General features: G+C 38.6%; 1 protein-coding gene across 1 annotated transcript; it reads right to left on the minus strand.

The window, feature by feature from the left end:
- Nucleotides 1–14,846: 14,846 nt before the first annotated feature.
- Nucleotides 14,847–17,981, minus strand: LOC103185944 (immunoglobulin lambda-1 light chain-like). The gene is made up of 3 exons (XM_007904708.1): nucleotides 17,930–17,981; nucleotides 17,514–17,819; nucleotides 14,847–15,178 (listed from the first exon to the last, which is right to left on the minus strand). The coding sequence occupies exons 1-3, from the start codon at nucleotides 17,979–17,981 to the stop codon at nucleotides 14,847–14,849; spliced, it is 690 nt and encodes a 229-aa protein (XP_007902899.1).
- Between the last annotated feature and the right edge of the window lie 296 nt (nucleotides 17,982–18,277).

Below are 18,277 nucleotides of genomic sequence, written 5' to 3' on the forward strand. Positions count from 1 at the left end.
TTGAAACTTTTTGAAATTGTTGAAGAGAATTTAACAGACTCTAAAAGACTAAAGGGTAAATTTGAAGAATGACATTTGAAGTTGAACGTTATTTTACAAATATTACTACGGAGTATTCCGCAAGAAAACTACATCATTATAATTTTCTGTGTAAATAAATGTAAATAATCTACGACTAACAATTTAGTTAGTAACAATTGTCTTCAGCAAATTACCTTTGGATTTACCAACCGTGTAGACAGCAACCACTGGAATCCGGAGGCTTACGTGAGTTGCCAGACAGATATAAACAGCCCCGCTCTGTACAGGCTGTGTGTCTTCCATAGAGCTTGAAGCTTTGTAAAGTCCCTTTGAATTCTTTTCTTCAGTGAAATCTATCCCAGTTTTAACTTCATTGCCATCTTTATTCCAGGTGAGCGTTACATCTCCCGGGTAGAACTCAGCCGTTTCACACACAAGAATCAGAGACTTTGAATCTCTTTCAGAATCTCTGGGGAATATCTTCAGTGGGGTTGGGGGGACTGTTGGGCAGACAGTGAAGCAGAATCATGTTACTTGTGATCAGCTGAAATATAAAACTTCTTTCTCATTTGAATTTTATATTAACTCTTTCCTTGGAACATAATAGAAAGGGATCTGGATTGTAACGGCAAGAAAGTGTCATTTTAAAAAGTGTTTGTGTCTTTTGTTTGTAATGATGTGTTCAGTTTAGGAGATATAGTAGACTTGGAGGGGCTAAAGAAGTGAAGGAGGTCATAATCTTAATATTGTGGCTCTCAGAAGCGATGTGGAATCCTTCTCATCACATGGAATATTGTGAAGTTGTGGGATAAAGACCCACAAGTGGCCTTAGATGCAGATTGCAGTGGGATATTTCAAAGGGAGGTAGATACAAGTTTTAAAGTATTTGCAGAGTAGCGCAGAAATTGGATTAAATACAAAGCCACTATTCTTGAGACACAACAACCTGCAGTTATGTACGCAGGATTGTGTCCCAAAGAAAAATGGAGCTTCCACCATCAATAGACGTATAAACAAAACTCCCTGTTCACACCAACATTAATTTTGTTCCAACACAGAATTCGCAGGGAAACCTCAGTAGGTCAGGCAGCATCTATGGAGAAAGAAAAGTGAGTCAACGTTTCGGGTCCATGACTCTTCATTGGGATGAAGGTTCGTGGCCCCTGAACGTTGGCTCACTTTCCATTCCCCAAAGATGCTGTCTGACCTGCTGAGTATTCCCAGCGACTTCTGTTTTTGTTTCAGATTTCCAGCATCTGCAATATTTTGCATTTGGATTAATTTTGTTCAGCTTTATTTCTTTGAAGTGTATAATTTTCCAACTAATTTATAACAGTTACAATAGATTCTTCGAAATCATTTCATGGCTGTTTGTGGGACATTGCTGTGCGCAAAATGTTCAGGTTATCTAAAATGTTAGCTTCTGCCTTTTGCATTAATAATAATAATCCTTGCATTTGATGTAGCATCTTAGACATTGTTAAGACGGCTCAAATCGTTGCGCATAATATGCTGTGAAGAGGATTAATTATGTATTTGTAGACAAAATTCAGAAAAAGTATGTGAGTCAGTAAATTGTAATTGGAACACACATGGAAGAGATTCTGATGAATAATAACCCTAATAATAATTCTTAACTTTGAGGGAGTTTTTCACGCTGAGAGGAACAACTCAAAGCATTTTTGAGTTTTGAGGGATTCATTGGCCAGAACACAGCAAGGAAGAATTTCTATTCTCTTTTCTAACAGTACCATGGGGTCTTTAACATCCACCTGAACAAGCAGAAGGGACTTCGGTTTAATGCCTCATCCCAATAGCGGGAAGACTTAGAGCGCTTCCCGAGCATTGCATTGGATTGTCAGCGACGTGGGGCAATCTTTATGAATGCGTTCAGGATAGAATAAAATATCATATCTAGCTGTAGCAGTATGGAGGATGGTAGATGTTTGAAATCGTAGCTTATTGCAATTATTCAGCAACTCAACTTCACACTTTGTTGTGTTTCACTGGCTTAGATCAGTACAACAATAAACGTTCGATAAAGTTGCTCCCCAACAGCCCCCCCACCCCACCCCCATGCCACCAGCCCTGCCACCCCCACCAGCCCCCCCCACCACCACCCTACCAGCTCCCCCAACCCCCCTCCACCACCACCCCACCAGCCCCCCCACCCCCACCACCCAACCAGCCCCCACGCCCCCACACCACCACCCAACCAGACCTCCACCCGCCCCAATCCCTACCCTCAGCTCGGGTCCGAAGCTCTGTCTGTCCAGTGCCTTGGGACATCCTCGCGAAGTGAAAGGCGCTTTACAAATGTGTTTTTGTTGTTGCTATTGTTCTCTGTTACTATTGCCTTCACACTTACCTTTTACAATTAAACGTGATCCAGTTCCATTCCCTGCTATTGTCCCCTGATGGACCACTGCACAGAGATAGACTCCTGAGTCGTGGAAACTCACGTTTAGGAGCTGGAATGATTTGGAATAAAATATTTTCCTGTTGTCAGGTTTTGAATGTAAATATTCACTCTCTCCTTGCTTCCACCAATGAAGTGTTACATTTGAATTGTGTTGATTTTCGCCAAGCTTGCAGATGAATGTAACGTTTTCACCTTGCAATAGATTCTTTTTTGCAGGGTATTGAATCACTGATGCATCACCAGCAACTATCAGGAAAGGAATTAATCTATAATTAGTGATCATCGAGAGCGACAAAAAAACGGAGAGAAGGAGAGAAAAAGTGGAAGAAAGTTAGAGGAAGGGAAAGACGTATTCAAGTATTGTAAGTATTAACTATACACATTTTGAAAATCTTCATCTATATTTTTTGTATTTAAACTGTGCAATAGTAAAATTACATACCTGTGGCAATAATCCCAATAAGAGAAAGGTATGGGATCACTTCACTCGCCATCATTGTGATCATTTGTACAGACTCACCCTGAACCAGTTGCTGGTGTAACAAACCTTTGCTGATTGTTTAATATGAAATATTTCGCAGTGTCTTGTCACTTCCTGTATCCATGCTTCGAAGGTGTGTTGGAACTGATTGGCAAAGAGATTTGTACCTTTATAGGAGTTGTAACGTGAATAAATAATATAGTTACTGATTCACGTTTATAACAAGTAACTATATCACAAAAAAGCTGAAATACAGATCTAAAAAAAACACCATTTACTTCAGTTTAATAAAACTAACCATTGCATTTGATATAGCACGTACTGGAGATGTGTCAAAGCCCTTCACAGAATATACTGTCAAGTGAATTGACTGTACATTTTGTGTGGGAAACGTTAATAAAGCAAAGGTTAGTTTAACATCAGTTTTAGACTACACCATGAGAATCTGACGAATCTAATGAAAGGACACAGATCACAAATAGAAAGCCAACTGCAAAGATTGGAATAATTTAAAGTTATGAGCAAATGTATAAAATTTCATCTGGAACCTGAGCAGTAAGTGCATTACCATGTTGAATATCATTCCATATTTTATTCAATGCAATTCAAAATCATGAATACAAATCTGACGATTTCAGTAAAAATGCATTATGGATCAGGTTTGGAACATATTTAGTAAAAGTTTAAGGATAGATTTGACAGAAATAAAATATAGTTTTCTATTTTCATAAAGTCACATTTATCTTCCTTACAACTGCTACAATCACATGAACAGCTTCTCTCTATAAATACAATCAAATATATAGCTCACGATACCAACGGTCCAGGTGAATTAGAGAAGTAACTAAATGATAATAATAATGATTCAACTAGTAATAAAATAATAACACTTGTAAAAAATAATAATAACCCTTTACACAAGGTTGATGGAATGAAAGCGCTTCACGTGGTTTTTTGTGTGTGTTTTAAGCGCAGTTGGCATCTTATTTGCACACAACAATATACCATAAACAACTATGAAGTGAATGACTAATTTTCTTTGGGGAATTGTTGGTCAAGATACCCAGAGAACCGCTTTCCCTTTAGGATCAATGCGATGAGATCTTTAACTTCCACCTGAACAGGCAGCACGGAACTTGTTTCAACGTCTTATCGAAAGGATAAGAACAACAAGTTGGATATATATAGCCCCCATCACGCGAGGGTAGAGGCTCCGAGGGTCTGGAACTACAGCTACGACAATACAGAACTCAGCCATTACACCATTGGAGCATCAGCCGAGAATTGTAGCTCAAAGTCTCAATTTTCGATTTGAACCAACAAACTTCTGATTCAGAGGTGTTGAGAGAAAGGAAAGATAGAGTGTAAATAAAGATGGCCTTTGTCCCTGTGTTGACCATCACACGTTAGGGGATTTGAGTCACTTTGTTCGTAGAGTTGCCAGCAACTGTCAGAAAATCAGTTCAAACACTTATTTACGCCTCGAGGCGTCCTCCCGACGTGAAAGGTTGTCAATAAAATTTGTTGTTGATTTCTTAGATTAAGTGCCATGGACAAAATGAAGGAGCAAAAGAGGAAAATATCGTAACTATATTGAAACAAATTTGCGCACATTTATGGATCCTGAAGATAAACACATATCTTTTAAACATCATATATGTAAGACAGACAAGTATAGAAAGGCAACATTCACTGTATCTGTCTCTGATGGTAATAACACGCAAATGTGGATAATTTGATAGAGTAGGTTGCTGTGACACTGACTTCCTGCTTCTTTGGATTCGTGAAATGTAACTGGTGTGGTGGATGCAATGTGAATCCACACGTTTACAGTAACAATGTGAAAATAACAGCGCATCCTATTAATAGCAGAGAAAAAGCTGAACATATATCTAAACGGAAAAAAAGCAGTGTTCAGTGTCGCTATTGAGCTCGCAGTGTTTTCTGCAATGGAAAAGATTGTTTTGAGCATCAAGCCATCAAGTTAGTAGTTTCAGAAACCAATTCAGTGGAGTATCTCTTCTGATAGTTGGCCTTTTGGCGCGAGCATCTGGAGGATTGTCTCTCTGCAGAGCTGAGCAGACCTTATTCCAGACCGGTAAAACCCCCGGGGGCATCGTCCTCCCAGAGGAGCTCTGCTTGGGTATGTGGGAGCAGATAGTCCATGGCGCATGTCTTTACACAGAGGAAACCAGGTTCCATAACATGTGCAAACTTGTTTCTATCTATTCTAATAAAGATGAAGTGTGTGTCTGTGTGACAGTATATCCAACAATCACACAACAACCCATTGACGTAGAGACTGATTTATATCTCATCGGAAAGGTCTTGCATCTGACAATGTGATGGGCACAATTGGAGGGAATCTCCTATCGTTGATGAGCTGTATTAAAAAATGCTTTAAATAACCCCCAAAATATGAGGTATACAACTACCTAGCGACAGAGTAACGCATACGCGGTTCAGAGAGATACATCTATATTCTGCAAATTTATGGCACTTTTTTCTGATTGTCATGGAGCTAGATACTTCCCATGTGGGACAGACATTGAGAGAGAGACTGAGAGAGAGAGAGACTGAGCGAGCCAAAGAGAGAGAAAAGAAAGAGACTGGGAAAGAGAAACTGAGAGAGAGCGAGAGAGAGAGAATATATTATAAATTGTATTGAATGTGTGTTTGTGGAAGAGATAGAGAAAGACTGAGAGAGAGAGACTGAGAGAGGCAGACTGAGAGAGACAGTCAGAGAGAGAGACTGAGAAACAAGATAGTGAGGGAGATTGAGAGAGAGACTGAGAGAAATAAACAGACAGAGAGAGAGAGACTGAGAGAGAGAGAGTGGAAGAGATACTGTGAGAGACACTAAGAGAGAGAGAAACTGAGATAGAGAGAGAGAGAGAGAGACTGAGAAAAACACGGAGATATAGAGGCTGAGAAAGATTGAGACTGAGAGAGAGACAGAGAGACTGAGAAAGAGAGACACATACACTGAGAGAGACTGAGAAAAAATATATTGAAGAAGTCCTCCCACTGAGTCATCCCAAAAGGAGAACTCCCACAGGAATCCTCCCAGCTGAGTATAATGTCTAGAACAAGTGTCTGGTTGTGTCTCAATCTACATGCCATATTGGATCCTTTGGTTGCAAGCGAAGCTGCAATCGGTACAGATAGTATTCTATGTATAGTTAGGTTTTTATCCCCTTCTTTTATACCTTTGTTTTCTCCAAGGAACATAACACAAGAAATCAGTGTTTGATTCTGTTTTCTGACAATACAATTGTATGGTGGTGGCAGGGACCATGGCCTACTCCATGGGAAAAGGCATCATCCTCTTTAAGCAGAAGGAGGAGAGGGAGGAAAATAAGAACTGGCAACCGATGTCGGTGCTGAATGTAGATCATAATATCCTGGCAAGGGAATCTCCAACTGGATTAACGCAATACTGTGAGAGTGATCCGCTTGGCCCAGACCTGTGTGATTCCAGGCTGGAGGATCTCTGATAGCTTTGCGCTACTGAGGGACACCATTGCTTATGTGCAGGAAGTGGGATAGAAATCTGACTGATCCATCTGAATCAGGAGGGATTTGACTTGATCATTGACAGAGCGACCTGTCTGCCCTATCCCTGCTTGTATAGATACCCAAAACATTATTTTGCCAACCCAAATACATTGGACCTAACTCAGCCACAAGGAAACTTCCTCCCTCCAAGGACAGTCAGTCTTTGGCAATTAAACATCCATTCAAGTACAGGGTTTAGTCTGTATTGTATGGATACAAGGTGCCTGGAATTCTCTTTGAACCTCTTTGTGAGCAGTACAACTGAGCATTGAATGTGAGAGTGGATAGACCCCCAACCTCAAGCTCCTCTTGCACACATCATACTGATTGAGTAGTGGCTGAACCAGTTTACACAGTGTCATTTTACTGAAGCATTCAGTGAATCAATGAACAATAAACAACCTCAAGAATTTTTTTTTTAAAAAGCCTGTGTTAAAGTATGACAAACAGACAGTAACGCCCACAAAACACACACAGCTACAAGACTTACAGTATATCCTGCAAAATACTTTGAGACATTGTGACTACGTGATAAGGCACTATATCAAATTCATAGTTATTATTAGATATGACTTTGAAGTAAACCCACAGCACAGCTCTGGCTGCACTTGTGGTGAGACAGCGCAAAGGCATAGATCTCCAGAATGATATGTCTTATGTCGTTAGAAAACAAACACACTGCTCTATTTAATTTGAATGAGCGAATCTCTTGTAACGCAATTATTTATCGACATTTTCAAATTCACCAGAACCATTGAGGTTTTAATTCTGAGATGTTTCATGTTAAGTATATTTTTAGCAGTTACGTGAACAGTTCAACACTCATACCACAACTTTTTTCTGCATGGGACGAATTGCATCATATTTTATTGAACAGCTTTTAAGCTCGCCTATATCATTACATTAATGCTGAAGAGACAGATTGACCAGAGGAGACTGGTTCGAGCAATTTGTGTTTTTATTGATAAAAAGGCTGATTGAACATGTTAAACAATAGGTCTTAAGTTTCATCCACTGGTTTTCATTTGTGGCAGTTAAAATGCTATTTTTTAATCAAATAATTCATTAGTGATCTTCACAAATCTTATCAGATTCGTACAAAAATACTGTTGGCAATTAATTATGGATTATAGATATAGCCAGCAATGTCTTCCAAGAAATTTCCTAAAGGTATATAATGTAATAATAAATGCAGTTATAGTTGAACCAGATGCAAAAAGAAATGCAGCACAGGACTAAGATGCTAATTATTCGGTATTGTGGAAAACTACATCTAATATACACCAATATCAGTTTCTGAGCCTGTTGCATTACATGGATCTTGGTTCCCTGCAGATAGTTGCTGCTGCTGCTCCATGGTTTCTCACATGTAGCTCTGCATACGTTGTATCTTTAACAGTACTTTTAGGTTTTCCTATATTTTTTTAAAGGATGTAAATCCAGAACATCACGTACTAGTTTGTTCCCGGCTGCACTTTGCTTGGTCTGAAAAGGCAATGTTTGAGAAATTAATTACATTAGTTTGTTTTTGCACAGTCTTTAGAAATCTCCTCATTTATTTGCCAATTATTATTGCAGCACCGCTTGCCCCACAGCTCATTTGATGAAGGCCCTGGTCCCCAAGAACTGAGTTGAACAGAATCTAGACACAATTCTTTCCTTATTGGATTAGTTGCGCATCGACAGCAACCGCGGGCTGGGAAAGAAAAGTGAAGAGCAACCAGGGGAGCAGTTCATCAAATGATCTGGAGATAAATGTTTCTCTTTTGCTAAACGTTGGCAGATTGCTGGCACCATTTCATAGCCCAGGTAGAGAAGGGACAGAGAGAGAAAAGATCAGAGGTGATAGAGAGGGTAACAACAGAAATATACAAACTAACTTATAATAAACAATGGAGTGATTTCCACTATATATAATTTAGCAAGAAAAATTCTCAGATATACCTGGGGCTACAAAGTCCTCTCATCTTGTGTTTTAGGTCTTGGAGTTTTCTTGGAACGTTTCGAATCCACTTTGGCAAATGTCAATGAACTCATACCCTGCTCCCTGCAGCATCTGTAAAACAGTCCGTGATAGATTGTTGGCTTCGCTGGTGTAGAGACTACTGTGTACGTATTTATCACAATGCCCTCAAGAATAAATAGTTTCAACTATGTTTAAAATATTTAAATATAGCTTCCAAATATTTTAGCAGCGAAAATCAACCAGTGTAGCAGTTATTCATTGACCTACAGAAATATAGGCTGTGCCCTTCCGTATATAGCTAATGTCCCAGAACCTCATAGATTCACACACAATAACTCGTCTTACGCAAGAAGAATAACTACTTGGTTATGCAGTAGCTTGGAGATTGTCCTCCCTCAATAGTCTGCAGATTATCCAGAACTCTGCAGCTCGTGTCCTCTCTGTATAATTCTCCATGACCCTGTCACTCCATCCTCACCCGACTGCATGGCTTCCCATCATACAGATGACACAGTTAAAGATCTTGGTCCTCACCGTACAAGCCCTCCATGGCCTTGCTCCCCCCTACCTCTGTGACCTCCTAAACCCCTACCAACCTGCCCACTTCCTCCATTCAGCAGGCTCGCCTGCTTAATATCCCGCACATCACCTGCCCCACCATTGGTGGATGAGCGTTCAGCTACTCCGCCCCACCTTCTGGAGCTCCGCCCTTCAGTACCTCTGCCTTGCCTCTCCCCTTGCCTCCTTTAAGACCCATCTCAAGATACTCCACTTTGACCATGCTTTGAATCACACCCCTCCAGCCTCCCTGATCCCGACCCCCAGTTCTGCTTCGAAACACTAACTCTCCAGCATCTTGGGAAGTCCTCTCGATGTGAAAGGCATTATACAAAGGTAATTTTGTTGTTGTTGTTCATTGACCTACAGAAATATGGAGTGTGCATTTCCGTGTATAGATGATGTCCCAGTACTTCATAGATTGATGCACACAATATCTCGTCTAACAAGTAAGACTTGCTTCAGTAATAATCCCTCCAAAGCAAAACAATAATAAATTGGTTATTTTCAACCCACGACTGTTTGTGGGACACTGCTGTGCGCAATTGGCTGCCACATTTTGCCCACAAATATACAGTTAATTCACCTTACAGCATATTCTGTGAAGCGCTTAGAGATGGCTAGAAGACGTGAAAAGCGCTATATCAAATGCAAGGATTATTATATGTAGAATAACTATTTGGCTATACAATGGCGGATTGTCACCATCATATCACAGCCCAGGACATAGCCAGAGAGTGAAGATTAGAGGACAAAGAAAGATTAACCACAAAAATGTACAAACTATCTTTTAGTAAACACTGAAGTGAGCAAGAAAATTAAATTGTTTAGAAGAGGTTTTGTTTTTGATTGTGTGTTTCTCAGATATACCTGAGCGTACACAGTCCTCGTCTCTTGTCTTTCAGAGCTTGGAGCTTTCTTGGAACCAGTCAAATTCAATTTGACATAAGCCACTGGCTGATTCTCTGCTCTGTGTGTCGTCTATGTGATCACAACAAGAAAAATACATTACATTTCTATCGCACATTTTAAGTTGTGCTGATGTCCTAAGGCGCTGATGGATTGTTCTGAAAATTGTTGTGTGTGCACTGATCAGAAAGCCCTCGAGAATAAATATTTTCCCCGAAGTTTATGCTGTTTAACATATAGCTCTGTAATCAATTACATGAAACTCGGTACCTCATATTTCAACATACATTGAGGCCATGTAGGTGTACGTAGAGAATACATTTAAAATGCTTTTATTTCTTAATCATGAATAATATCTTTCCATTACAAGAAATCTGTTTTCAGCTGAGACATCTGCTGAAATGAATTTAATAAATGTACCTGTTCTTCGTAATGTCCCCTTCTGTTTTGGTTTCTGCGTGAGCCTTGGAAAGAAATTCAATAAATGAAGTATTCATTCAATTTCCACGTAAATATTTTCAAACATATTTTGGTTAGACCGAATAAAAAGTGATTCAAAGTCCATGAAATGCCAGAGATTGGTTCTAAATCGTTGATGGAATAAGTGAGAAAATGGATAAATTATGGCATGGAATATAAAACCAAAGAGGTAATGCTAAAATGAAAAATTGTTAGTTAGAGCACAATTAGAATATTGTGTCCAGGATTATTTACCCACTTAGGAAAGACCTCAAAGAATGAATGTGGTGCAGAAGAGATTTTCCAGATGATACCCGGGGAGGTTGGTTTGATCTGTGAGCAGAGACTGGAGGATCTGGGACATTCCTCTTTGGAACAAAAAACTTTGAGTGGCGACCTGCTGGAGCTCTTTAAAATTATGAAGTGTTTTGACATCAATGGAGAATTTATTTCTAATGGTAGGTGATTCAGTGATGAAAATGCAGTGGCTATGATGGCCATAAAATGGGAAATAGGAAGGTAAGGAGATATTTTTTCCACACACACAGTAGTTAGGAAACCCTGTTGAGTGTGATGGTTGAGGTAAAATGCGCATTCGTTTTCAAAAGGGTTCCAGAAGAAGTAACCTAATATGGGTTAACTGGAAAGATAATTGGGAAAATCAGGTAAATTGGGACTAAAAGCTTTGCTCTTAAAAAGGCAGCACAGAAACAATGGATGGAATGGGACAGTATGCACAGCTGTGCTGTAAATTTGTATTGTTCTACCCAGTTGAAAATGTACCTCTTTGTCTTCAGTTTCAGAGGTCTTTCCTGTCCCCACCACCCAATTCCATGACCAGTTGGGGTGACCAACCAAGCAACGTCAATAATTTTGTGTCTTCCACAAGGCATGAATAGCGCTATATAAATGTGAATTTGTATTGTACGGTTAAATGTTTCCCTATTTCCCTTTGTTAAATTTTCCCTTATTCCTTTTTCTCCCTATTTAAAAAAGAATATGAAATTCTTTGTCACATTTTCCAGGAATATCTTGAAATTGTCACGCAATCTATTGTTGAGAAATCATATTTTACGATATTGGGAACAGAATCCTAAATCTGAGTTCTACAGTCGCATTTCAGCTGATACCTGATGCTTTTCTCCAATTATAACTGTTCGTGGGACATTGCTGTGTGCAATTGGCTGCCGCGTTCGCCCACAAATATGCAGTCAATTCACTTTACAGTAAATACTGTGAAGCTCTTTGGGACGTCAAGAAGGCCTGAAAAGCGCTATATCAAATGCAAGGATTATTATTATTATTAGTAGTAGTAGTATTATATACTCAATCTGGATTTTGGTATATTGGGCACAATTGCTAAGTTTGCTGATGAGACACAAGTGCAACAGTGAAGAGGATTGTAGTTTAATTGAAGAGATAACAGACCCAGCAGATTGCTCAGAGACAGAGAGATGGCAGGTGACACTGGGCATTTTGGGTATGTAACTGGGTGGGTCGTATAACAGTGTGCTGTGGGTGAAAGTGGCTCAGGCGGAATCTGCATTTTCTAAACTAGTACATTTTCTAAAATTAATTAATTGTAGCGGTAAGTGGAAAACCAGGTCAATGTAATGTGCATTAAGATCATAAGATCATAAGACGTAGGAGCAGGAGTAGGCCAATCGGCCCCTCGAGCTGCCTCGCCATTTAATAAGATCATGGCTGATTTTCTAACCTAATTCCATTTACCCGCCCTATTCCCATATCCCTTAATCCCTCTATCCTTTAGAAATCTATCAACTTCAATATGTTCAAGGATGAAGTATCCACAGCCTTCTGGGGTAGAGAATTTTACAAATTCACTACCCTCTGAGTGAAGAAAAATTTTCTCAACTCAGTTTGAAAAGACTGACCCTTAATCTTGAGCTATGACCCCTAGTTTTAGATTCTCCAACCAAGGGAAACAGTCTCATGGCATCTACCCTGTCAAGGTTTCTATAAGATCACCATTGTTTATTCTTCTATACTCAAGAGAATATAGGCCTAGTCTCCGCCAATACCTCTCCCCAAAAGCCGCTGAAACTCTGGTCCATGCCTTTGTCACTGCCCGGCTGGATTTCTCTAATGCCCTCCTCGCCGGTCTCCCATCCACTACCATCCATAAAATCCAACTCATTCAGAACTCTGCCGCCCACGTTCTCACCCGCATGAAACTCCGTTCCCCGATTTCTCACCCCAGTCCTTGCCAGACTGCACTGGCTGCCTATCCCAGAGATTTCAAGATCCTGAGTAAAGTGAAGTGCAGACAGGCTGTTCTTTGTTTTTCAGTTTCATTTAATGAGCTTTCTTTTGTCTAGCATTTTTACTTATCCTTGAAAGGTTTGATTTTTGCGTAGGCATTTTTATAATGATAAATATAAATGTATAATTTATAATCACTGGAACGTCCTCCCAACATGAAATGTGCATTAACAATGTAATTTTGGTTTTCTTGCTGTGTCTTAGCTTCATCTGTGTTCTTTATTTTGTTCCCTCCATCAGTTGGCCACATGTGTGCTCTGTGACACAGGTTGCCATAGGGTTACTTTGAATTTGCGGCCACCAGGTGTAAATGCAGGGAAAAATGCAATAATGAAATACATTTTAGGTCATAGTTCATGAACGATAGGAGATAACCAAAAACAAAAATGTCCATGTCACTCCCAAGTGCAGAACGGCTGAAATCGTTTGAAAAGTAACGGGAGGAGAAGAACAACAGTGTGTTGCAACTACGAAGTAAAGTACCCAGTTTAGCTGTACACCATTGATGATTCAAAGGACATGTGTCTGTACTATTGACTGTCTGTTGTATTTGTTGTAATTGAACTGACAAACTTTACATTTCTTATTAAGTAAAGATTTTTAAAGCTTGAGTTGCTGAGTGTCTTTGACGTATCTTAAAAGAGAATGGTGTTTAGTTGAAGGTAATATTCGTGCCTTTCAGTAACATGTAAGTTCTTGGGCCACACTTAATTACCAAAAAAATATAAACACAATGACATATGTAACAAAAAATACAGAAAATATGTAAATCAAAAGTTAATGGGTCCTTTTAAAGAGTGAGGGGCAGGATGCAAAAAACATAGCCATTTTGCTTAATGGAAAATGACGCTTGCTGCAAATAGATGCGGTTCTGGTGGTTTTGGAAATTTCGGCAGTCAAATGTGAACTATTTCAGTTAATGATATATTTTAGTATATGCCTAAAACTAATGGTTACAGTGGTGCATAGAGGCGATCTGCATACCTGTGGTTGTGCCCTTAAAACATTGCACAAGTCCAAGTTATTGTTGTTGCTGTTGTAGTTTACTCAACCTATCCCCATAAGTCAACCCCCTCATCCCAGGAACCAACCTCGTGAATCTACGCTGCACCCCCTCTAAGGCGAGTATGTCCTTTTTTAAATAAGGAGACCAAAACTGTAAAGCTGTAAATTTCTGTAGTTCTATCGCAACAGATTTCATATGTTGGTTTCATGGAAACTTCTGATTAAATGCATCTAAATATATACAGGTGAGTTTCTATGAGGACATTTGCATTTGTGAATCAATTACAACACATTAATCATTTGTGTAGCTATACAAGGGTGAGAGGTTTGCTCTCGTTGTCACCTAATTGTTCTATTCAATTAAATATTTATAATTAACATAAATGACATAGGAATATATCTTACCTTTCCTTTTCTTTAACAGACATTGTTTCCCAATGATGATCAAAAGCAGCAGAATTGCCAGCCCTCCAGCAGCACATCCAGCCATCAGTGCATAGCGCTCAGCCTTACTCCCTACAGGAACATCATACGGGAAAGTGTTGGTGACTCCAGCAATGAGTTATAGTTTTATTCCCTACACAGTGTTATACTTATATTACAGTTATAGTTTTATTCCCTACACAGTGCATCAGGTCAGAGATTTTAAAGTGGATTTTTTGGAAAAAAAAGTTTTATATTGTCTGTGGCAGTGCAACCCGTTGGTCAAAAATCAGCCAGCCAAACTCATCAGCGAGACTGAGAGTAGCAGCCAGTCACTGGGGTGCAAAGGCAACAGCTAACCTGCGCCATGTAGTCCTACTTAGTGAAAGTTACCAAATGAAGAAAATGTAATACCCAATTTGAAGGGAAGTATCTATCACTTAATAAGAACAAAATAGAACATACCGCGATTACAGATGTACATTTGATGCTCTCACTTATGATTCAGGAAAGTCAAAGGATTTGAAACTTATTAAAAGAATTTACAGATTAAGAGACGAAAGACTAAGTTCAAATAATGACATGTGAAGTTGAATGTTAAACAGGATTCTGCAAGAAAATTATATGATTATAATTTATAATATATATGATTATAAATTATATGATTACAATTTTCTGATTATAAATTATATGATTATAATTTTCTGTGTAAATAAATGGAAATATGTTTTACATAACAATTTAGTTGAAAACGATTGTCTTCAGGATATTGGCAAATTACCTTTATTGGATTCAGAAACAGTGTAGACGGCAACGACTGGAATCCGGAGGGTGATGTGAGATACCAGACAGGTATAAACAGCCCCACTCTGTACAGGCTGTGTCTCTTCCATAGACCTCGAAGCTTTATAAAGTCCTTTTGAATTCTTTGCTTCAGTGAGATCTATCCCAGTTTTAACTTCACTGCCATCTTTATTCCAGGTGAGCGTTACATCTCCCGGGTAGAACTCAGCCGTTTCACACACAAGAGTCAAAGACTTTGATGAATCTCTTTCAGAATCTCTGGGGAATATCTTCAGTGGGGTTGGGGGGACTGTAGGGCAGACAGTGGAGTAGAATCACATTACTGTTGATCAGCTGGAATATAAAACTTTATTCTCATTAGAATTTTATATTAACTCTTTCCTTGGAACATAAGAGAAAGGAATCTGGATTGTAAAGGCAAGAAAATGCCGTTTTAAAAAGTGTTTGTGTCTTTTGTTTGTAATGATGTGTTCAGTTTAGGAGATATAGTAGACTTGGAGGGCCTAAAGAAGTGAAGGAGTTCATAATCTTAATATTGTGGCTCTCAGAATTGATGTGGAATCCTTCTCATCACATGGAATATTGTGAAGTTGTGGAATACAATTCCAACAGTGGCCTTAGATGCAGATTTAAGTGGGATATTTAAATGGGAGATAGATAATAGTTTTAAGGGATTTGGAGAGTTGTGGATTAAAAGCTCTGCTACCATTTTAGAGCAACAACAACCTGGATTTAAATAGCAACCATCATGCAGGATAGTGAATTTAGATGCAGATTCAAATTAAGATTTCACCATGAATAGAGAATAAGAAAAACCTCCCCATGCACACCAACATTAATTTTGTTCCACTATATTTCTTTAAATTGTATAAGTTTCCAACTAATTTACGACAGTTACAATAGGTGTTCGAAACCATTTCATGTTGTATGTGGAATATTGCTGCAAGTTAAAAGTTCAGATTTTATAAAATGTTAACTTCTGCTTTTTGTATTTATCATAAAAGTAATAATCTTTGCATTTGGTGTATAATCTTAGATGTTGTTAAAATAGCTCAAATTGCTGCACTTAATATGCTGTCAAGTGGATTAATTATCTATTTGTAGACGAAATTCAGAAAAAATTATGTAAATCACTAAATTGTAATTGCCTGGACTACAGGTGCAAACGTTTCTGATGAATAATAATCCTAATAATAATTCTTATCTTCGAGGGAGTTTTTCAGGATGAGAGGACCATCTCAAAGCATTTCACGAGATTCACTGTAAAGTGTGTCAATTTTGCATTTTTGTAGGGGAACACAGCAGCCAGTTTTCCATATAGCAATGGAGTGAATAACCAAATTTAACTGAGGGATTCATTGGCCAGAATACAGCGTGGAAGAATTTCTCTTCTTTTTTGAATAGTACCACAGGATCTTTAATCTGTAGGATTCTGTAATTAATGTGTTAAATAATATCTCAAACTATGTCTACTTCATATATTTGAAACATATGATCACTCGCATATGAGGAGAGCTGGTAGTGATGAGCTTCAAAGAAGATCCTTTCTCAATGAGGAGAAACAAAAGTCTGTTTATAAACAAACTGCTTTCATTCCTAATCAATCGTTTTCTCATGAAAAAATGTCTGCAGCTGGAAAGAGCTCTGTTGCATTTGTTTTTAGAATGGAACCATCTTGCAAAAGGCAATAGGTAAAACGTCACCTCATCAACAGTATAAATGGAGATCGATTCAAAGGAGAAGGAAGAAAATTGGAACTTGGAGTCACACTCCATTTTCCAGCTTCTAAAGAAGGAAGATTATGAATTATACAACTCTAAACCTGCAATAATATCCGGATACTTCTGGGCGATATCGAACTGGAAACCGTACAACAATACTTGGATACTTTTTGATGGACAAACACTTGGATAAAAATGGACATTACATTGGACATTGCTCCTCTATCTCTCCCCCAGCATTTAGTTTGGTCAACTTAAATTGTGTTGAACTGTAGTGTATGCAGATACGTAAGCAAAATTGGATGTATTTTAATAAATTATAACCATTATCAATCATAATTAATAAAATTTGATTAACTGTGCCACATTTGTTTCAGTTCGTAGTTCACCGTAGGGTAACGAATGTAAAGGAACCCTCACATATCCACCTGAACAAGCAGAAGGGACCTGGGTTTAACTTCTCAACCAAATAGCGGGAATCCATAGATCAATCCCCTTGTCTTGCATTGAATTGTCAGTAACGTGGGATAATCCCTATGAACGTGTTCAGGACAGAATAAGTTATCAGATAGATATCAGTTCTAGTTACGACAGTATGGATGGATATAAATGTTTGAAAACATTCCTTAACACAATTATTCAGCAATTCAACTTCCCACTTTGTTGTGTTTGATAAATTCGCCGGCTCAGATCAGTACAATAACGAACGGGCAAAGCTTTGTTTGCATAATATTCTGCTCTTCAATGTGCTTCATATTGAAATTAAACCTGTCCTTGTCTGCTGTGCAATCTTATCTTTGTCTGAGAGTAGAGGATTAAATAAATAATTTACCCATATTGATTTCAAAATGTAGCAATCCATCGCCGTTCACGATTCTCCGTTACTATTGTATTCACACTTACCATGTACAATTAACTGTGATCCAGTTCCATTTCCTGCTATTTTTCCCTGAAGGACCACTGCGCAGAGATAGACTCCTGAGTCCTGAAAACTCACGTTTAGGAGCTGGAATGTTTTTGAATCGAATATTTTCTTGTTGTCGGGTTTTGTATTTAAGTAGTGACTCTCTCCTTGTTTCCACCAGTAAAGTGTTACATATGAACTTTGTTGGATATTGACAGCCCAGCAGGTAAATTTAACGTTTTCACCTCGTAATGCCGTCTGTGCTTGAGGATGTTGGGTAACTTTCACCGATGCATCACCAGCAACTGTCAGGAAATCAATTAACCAATAATTAGTGATTACACAAATCAAATAAAAGCAATACAACAAACAGAGAGAGGGGAAGAAAAAATAAATAAATAAATAAATAACATACCTGTGACAATAATCCCCATTAGAGAAAGATAGGGGATCACATTAATCGCCATCATTGTGATCAGTTGTTGAGACTCACCCTGAACCAGTTGTTGGTGTAACAAACGTTGCTGACTGTTTAATAAGAAATATCTCTCAGTGTCGTTTGACTTCCTGAGTCCGTGGTTGAGAGATGGGTTGGTTGTGATTGGCAAAGAAAGGTGTACCTTTCAATAGTAATTGGAGCTACTGCTCAGATCAGGACAATGGAGGGTTAAATATTGCCATTATCTGTGTTATTTTTTCTGCATTATTTCTTACTTTTCACAGTAAACATTCACGTTCATAATAAGTAACTATAAGAAAATAA

The sequence above is a fragment of the Callorhinchus milii genome, unplaced genomic scaffold (assembly GCF_018977255.1).
Source record: "Callorhinchus milii isolate IMCB2004 unplaced genomic scaffold, IMCB_Cmil_1.0 Scaffold14, whole genome shotgun sequence".
Lineage (NCBI taxonomy): Eukaryota > Metazoa > Chordata > Chondrichthyes > Chimaeriformes > Callorhinchidae > Callorhinchus > Callorhinchus milii.